Source organism: Sabethes cyaneus, chromosome 2 (genome assembly GCF_943734655.1).
Source record: "Sabethes cyaneus chromosome 2, idSabCyanKW18_F2, whole genome shotgun sequence".
Taxonomy (NCBI): Eukaryota; Metazoa; Arthropoda; class Insecta; order Diptera; family Culicidae; genus Sabethes; species Sabethes cyaneus.
In genome coordinates, this window is record NC_071354.1 from 74,242,862 (window position 1) to 74,248,715 (window position 5,854).

The 5,854-nt window shown below is 44.4% G+C and overlaps 1 protein-coding gene across 1 annotated transcript; it reads right to left on the reverse strand.

The window, feature by feature from the left end:
• Positions 1 to 4,124: 4,124 nt before the first annotated feature.
• On the reverse strand, positions 4,125 to 5,854 carry LOC128737329 (uncharacterized). The gene is made up of 4 exons (XM_053831946.1): positions 5,704 to 5,854; positions 5,080 to 5,613; positions 4,837 to 4,966; positions 4,125 to 4,779 (listed from the first exon to the last, which is right to left on the reverse strand). The coding sequence occupies exons 1-4, from the start codon at positions 5,704 to 5,706 to the stop codon at positions 4,643 to 4,645; spliced, it is 804 nt and encodes a 267-aa protein (XP_053687921.1). The 5' UTR covers positions 5,707 to 5,854; the 3' UTR covers positions 4,125 to 4,642.

Consider the following 5,854-nt stretch of genomic DNA (forward strand, 5'->3'; position numbering starts at 1 on the left):
TCGGTATATAACAATAGCTGATGGCTAAAGTCAATCAACCTAAACTCCCATCTATTTATCTATTTATCTTCTATCTTCTATATATAAGAGCCTTTTCTGTAACCAAAACCAAGCCCCTGATAGGGCGCAATATTTTCGTGGTAAAAATCGCTCACATTAAGCAAAGATTCATACCAATTATCCCAAATTGCATTCTTGCTTTTACCAGCCGAGAGCCCGGAGGGCTCTTGCCGTATCAAGAATTCCCCTCCATTATACTCGGTCCTGGGCTAATCGTCGCTAATTCATTGTGCATCTCGACACACGCAAGTCGGCCTCTACCTGGTTCTGATTCAACCATCTAGCACGTTGGGCCCTCTATTCATGGTGCCGGTGGGGTCCTTAAAGAGAACGGATTTCACTGCACAGTCGTCTGGCATCTTTGCGACGTGACCGGCCCACCGTAATCTCCCAACTTTAGCCAGGTGTACGATGGGAATCTCTCCAAGTAGTACCTGCCTCTCGTCGTTCATAAGCCTCCGCCACTCTCCCCTATGTGTTTGCACTCCGCCAAAAATATTCTAAAACACCTTTCGTTCAAATACGGCAAGTGCACGCGTGCCTTCCGTAAGCAAAGTTACAGTCTCAAGTCCGTAGAGGACTACCGGTCTGATTAGCGTTTTGTACATCGTCAGCTTTGTGCGTCGGCGTATGCGCCTTGATCGTAGCGTCATAGGGAAAAGTAGGCTCGATGTCCAGCTTGAATGCATCGTTGAATCTCCTTACTCGCAATATTGTCGGCGGTGACCAGAGACCACTTCCAATTCATCACCGTTAATTTAGTCACTGAGTATGAGAGGCAAACGTTCCTTTCTCATGAGCCTCTCCCTACCATATATTTGGTTTTCGACGCATTGATTTGTAACCCTATCCTCCTAGCCTCCGTTTTTGTCTGGCGTAAATTGCCTTCGCCGTTCCAAGGTTTCTAATAATGATGTAGAGGTTGCCTGCGAAGACTAGGAGTTGACTACTCTTGCTGAAGATCGTACCTCTCGTTTCGATGTCCGCTCGCCGGATCAAACCTTCAATAGCGATTTTGAATAACATACATGGCAGTCCATCCCCTTGCAGCAACCCTCTGCGCGATTCGAAAGGACTCAAGAGTGTCCTCGAAACGCGCACGTAGCACATCACTTGCTTCAGGATAGCAATCAGCCGCGTCAGCTTGTCCGGAAAACTGTATTCGTGCATTATCTTTCATAGCTGTTCGCGTTCAACTGCATCATATGCTGCTCTGAAATCCACGAAAATATGCTGCGTGGGTAGGTTGTACTCTCGACATTTCTGGAGGATTTGTTGGACAGTAAAAACAAGATCCGTAGTGGCGCGGGCCCCCATAAAGCCCGCCTGGTACTGCCCACCGAATTTTCTTGCTATTGGGGATAGACGACGAAACAAAATCTGAACGATTTTCAACCGAATCACTTCGGATCGGGAGCTGGCACACTGATGTCTTTTGTAGGCACTCCTAGATTAACTTCCGTTGCGTCTCCTACTGCTATATCGCCTTTAAGGTGCTCATCGAAAAACTGCTTCCAGCTGTCGACCACCTCGCGCTCTGTTGTGGACACTTATGGCTGTGATACACCGACTTAGTGACCGACTCAATTTTTTCAGTAGTAGATCTCGACTATGACTGTTTTATTTTCTACAACGCTTCTTACATATCGCCTTAAAGATTGCTGGAGTTATATTATGATCAGTAAGGGACCAGTACATAACGAGCGTGCAGAAGTCAGCTAAAGCTAAATGAAATATAACACTATTGTTTTGTCTACTGCACGCGGATTACCCGATTCTCGCCAGTGGTACAATCAGCAAAAACTTGTAATTTAAAACTTCACAGTTTGACGATGCAAACTAGAGCCTAGTTTGACGATGCAAACTAGAGCCAAATTTGGATCGTGTGATATGAATAGTTCTCGTGCCACAGCATGTTCGTGATAAGATTACTTCCCTCTTCTTTACACATGTCAGATTTAGGTGTGTAACTCTTACAAGTTTGGTTCACATTCTCGTAAAATTTGCCCGTGTCATTGGCCGGGAATAGTTGTTCCAGCTCCTCACGATTTCTGTCCTCCTTTTGGCGCTTTTGACGTAGGACTACGTCTTACGTGTATAACCCGCGTCGAAGTCGTACGCCGCGACCCAACATCGAGCAGCTACGAGACACCGGAGTTGCCCAGGAATACACGCGGCAGCTGGAAACAACGCTACCAACGGAAGAGCAACTTGGCGCAGCAACTCTTGAAGATGGCAGGAAAGGCATTAAGACCGCCATCGGTAGTACTGCTCTAGCGGCACTAGGTACAATGAAGTGCAGGAGAAGAATGCAGCGCGTGCGAGAATGCTGCAACACCGTACGAGGGCGAATGTGGAGCGATATAAACAAGCACGGAACAGGCAAAACTCGGTGTTCCGGAGGAAAAAGCGCCAACAGGAAGAACGAGATCGCGAGGCGATGAAAGAACTGTACCGTCCTAACGATAAACGGAAGTTCTACTAGAAGTTAAACCGTTTTTTTCCTGTGTGGACTCATCACTGCGATCAGTATAGTTGATCTATTGTGATATCGCCCGGGTGTGTCCTGTATGACCTGCACTGCATTTCTTTTTGCTATAATCGCTATATGAGCGATATGCTTCTTAAATTTCATGTGTGCTTGAATGTATTGGGGTTTACCCTTCCTTCAAAGCTTGATCTACCTTATCCACTTATTCCTCACTGCCAGTACTATCCCATATTATAGCCGTCCCTAGCTCATTCGTTCCTCTGACCAGTACACTTAACTATAGGAGGGACTTTTGCACTTTTAAGAAGCTTCAGTGGGCAAATTTAGAATTCAGCATGAAGGAGGGGTAAATGAGGGGGGCTGAGAATAAACCCATGCTAAAGTCACTAAGATTCGAGCCCACGACTACTCGCTTATCAAAGCAGACTCGGTAACCTTGCCGCTACAGAGGCCCCCTAAGTTAAACCGTTCGCGTAAAGGCTATGTGCCGCAGGCCGATATGTGTAGGGACTCAGACGGTAATCTTCTTACGAACGAACGTGAGGTGATCGAGAGGTGGAAGCAGCATTATGACGAGCACCTTAACAGCGATGTAGCTGAACATGAAGGTGACGATATGGCAATAGATCTTGGAGCGCGCGCAGAAGACGACAGAAAACCAGCCCCCGACCTCCAGGAGGTAGCAGAAGAGATCGGTCGGCTGAAGAACAACAAATCGGCTGGGGCTGATCAGCTACCCGGCGAGCTGCTGAAATACGGTGGTGACGCACTGGCTAGAGCGCTGCACTGGGTCATTGTCAAGATTTGGGAGGAGGAATACTACCGGAGGAGTGGACGAAAGGCATCGTGTGTCCGATCTACAAAAAAGGCGACAAGTTGGATTGTTGTAATTACCGCGCAATCACACTGTTGAACGCCGCCTACAAGGTACTCTCCCAACTTTTGTCGTCGATTATCACCATTTGCAAAGGGGTTCGTGGGGCAATATCAAGCGTGATTCATGGATGCCCGTGCCACCATGAATCAGATTTTCGCGCTTCGGCAAGTGTTGCAGAAATGGCGTGAATACGACGTGCCCACGCATCATTTATTCATCGACTTCAAATCGGCGTATGCCACGATCGATCGAGATCTGCTATGGCAGATTATGCGCTACTACGGATTTCCGGATAAACTAACGCGATTGGTCAAGGCTGTAGGGAATGAGAGCAAAGAGAATGACGACAGAGCGAGAAAGAAAGGAAAATGATGAGGGTAGTCGTATGATTAGTTTTGAGGAAGACGGACGACGTAACAAGAGCGCGAAGTAAATATTGTTAAAAAAAAGATTGATGAGTTGTTAATAATTTGATGACATTGATGGGTTTATGGGGCTATTTGAGGACAATGGCAGTCAAGAAAAACATTCGAAAGCCGTAAATTTTTTTGCTTTTACAAAAACGACCACAAAGGGGAGAAAAATTTGCCAATAACTAGATTTACTTCCAGTTACTTCCCCCACTCAACCCATCGAGTTATCGCTGCTCTGGTTTTTCACCTGAAGGTAAAAATCGTAAGCTACAGGTTGGTTGTAAGATGTGTATTTTTTCACTTTATGCCAGTCGTGCTTTCCTGTATGCAATCCTCTTTATGAATGCTTCGTTTATTTTAAATGCTCTCAATATTCATAACCTTTCAATAGTCTATAGATTTTTGCGGAACGCTTGTCGGTCTAGAATTGGAGTCAGCAACATGTGGTTGTTCATTTTACTGACACTAAATGAAAGTACACTTTTGAGGTTGCTTAAGGAATAGATTACCTACATGAATTTCGACTCTAATTATGGTAGTTGACAGCACCCATTGGATATAGTTTCTCCTACAGGAAATAGTTAGGAAGGTTTCTGATCTTCGCTTCTTTTTTTCAGAATTAATAAATGTACTACAATTGAAATTATATACCTAATGTTGTCGCAGTGACATAGAAAAAGGGTGCTGATATTGTTTTCTACTCAAAAATCAGAACATCCCCATAAACATTCATCATGCCATGTTGCCGTACGCGAATGTGCCTTACTGGACTAGCTTTTATTTATCGGCTTGCCATTTTAATCAAAATAACGTAGATGTTTTGCCCTTTTTAAACCGTTGCCTTGCCTGAGCTTTTGAGTACCGATTTCTAGGAGGTTTTTGTTCGTTTCCGCCAATATCGCCGTTTTCCGCTGCTTCGTCTTTGGTTGGTTGAAAATCTGAAATAATAATTATATATGTCAGTGTTAAATAATTCTTCGTTTTTGTTGATCTACCTTCGAGAAGATTAACCGGTGGTTCTAGCAAGCCCTTTCGTTGCAGTTTGGTATAATAGCGTATTAGTTTAGCTATTCCGAATCCAATGGCTGCCAACACAAGCACGACGAATACCATTAAAGAAGTGTGCTAAAAACAAACGAATTCGCTTAGACTACCAGGCCCGCTAAGTTTCCAAAATGTGTTATCTTATCGTATAAGATAGTGATAATCCCTGGAAGCATATAACATCATTTACCTACCTTAATGGCAGGTGTCTCCGTTAGTAACATATCGGCAAATACAATGCACATCCCCACGATACAGCCAATGCCGGCTCCCATTGCCGGAGTCCGTTTTTCCTTCTCTATATCCTTGTTGCTTAGTTCAGCCGCTTTCCGAGCTGCCTGTATGATTCCCATGTCCTGCGGTTGCAGTTGTAGTGCTTTTCCATAGGACAGCAGTGCTGTATCGTACTGTCCAACACCGATGTGCACTTCCGCTTTTCGGTAGTATCCTTTAGCCCAAGTTGGGTTCAGCGCTATCGCTCGATCTGCATCTTCATTGGCATAATAGTACTGTTGCATTTTGAGGAATGCCAGTGATCGATTACTGTATAGAATAGCATCGTTTGGGTTTAACTTAATTGCGTGCGTGTAATGAAGAATTGCCTCGGTGAAATTCCCTGCTTTGACGCATTTATTACCCAGTTCCTTTAGCTCATCAGCGGATAGGTTCAAATTACTTTTACCCTCCTTCTCTGGATTGGAATTTTCTGCCGAAGAAGTTTTGCTCTCCTGGCGGAACGTAATAGCAAAGTATGTCAACAAATTAATAAACAACACAATTATTCTACCGTTTTATCTAGGTTTAATTATCCTACTTACCATGATTTCCCGTTGGCTTGAACTACAGCCTTCCGCCGAAAGGCTAACGGTAAAAGTTTGTTTCGACTAACAAATAAATAGAAATCGTCTATCGATTTTTGTCTAATTAACACAAACTTCACGGTGATCTGCTAACATTATCCTGCCATTT

Excerpts from the sequence above, each read along its gene's own strand:
- LOC128737329 (XM_053831946.1), bottom strand. Across the intron at positions 4,967-5,079 it reads CGGAGACACCTGCCATTAAG|CACACTTCTTTAATGGTATT; the intron begins GTAGGTAAATGA and ends GTTTGTTTTTAG. Across the intron at positions 4,780-4,836 it reads ACCGGTTAATCTTCTCGAAG|ATTTTCAACCAACCAAAGAC; the intron begins GTAGATCAACAA and ends TTATTATTTCAG.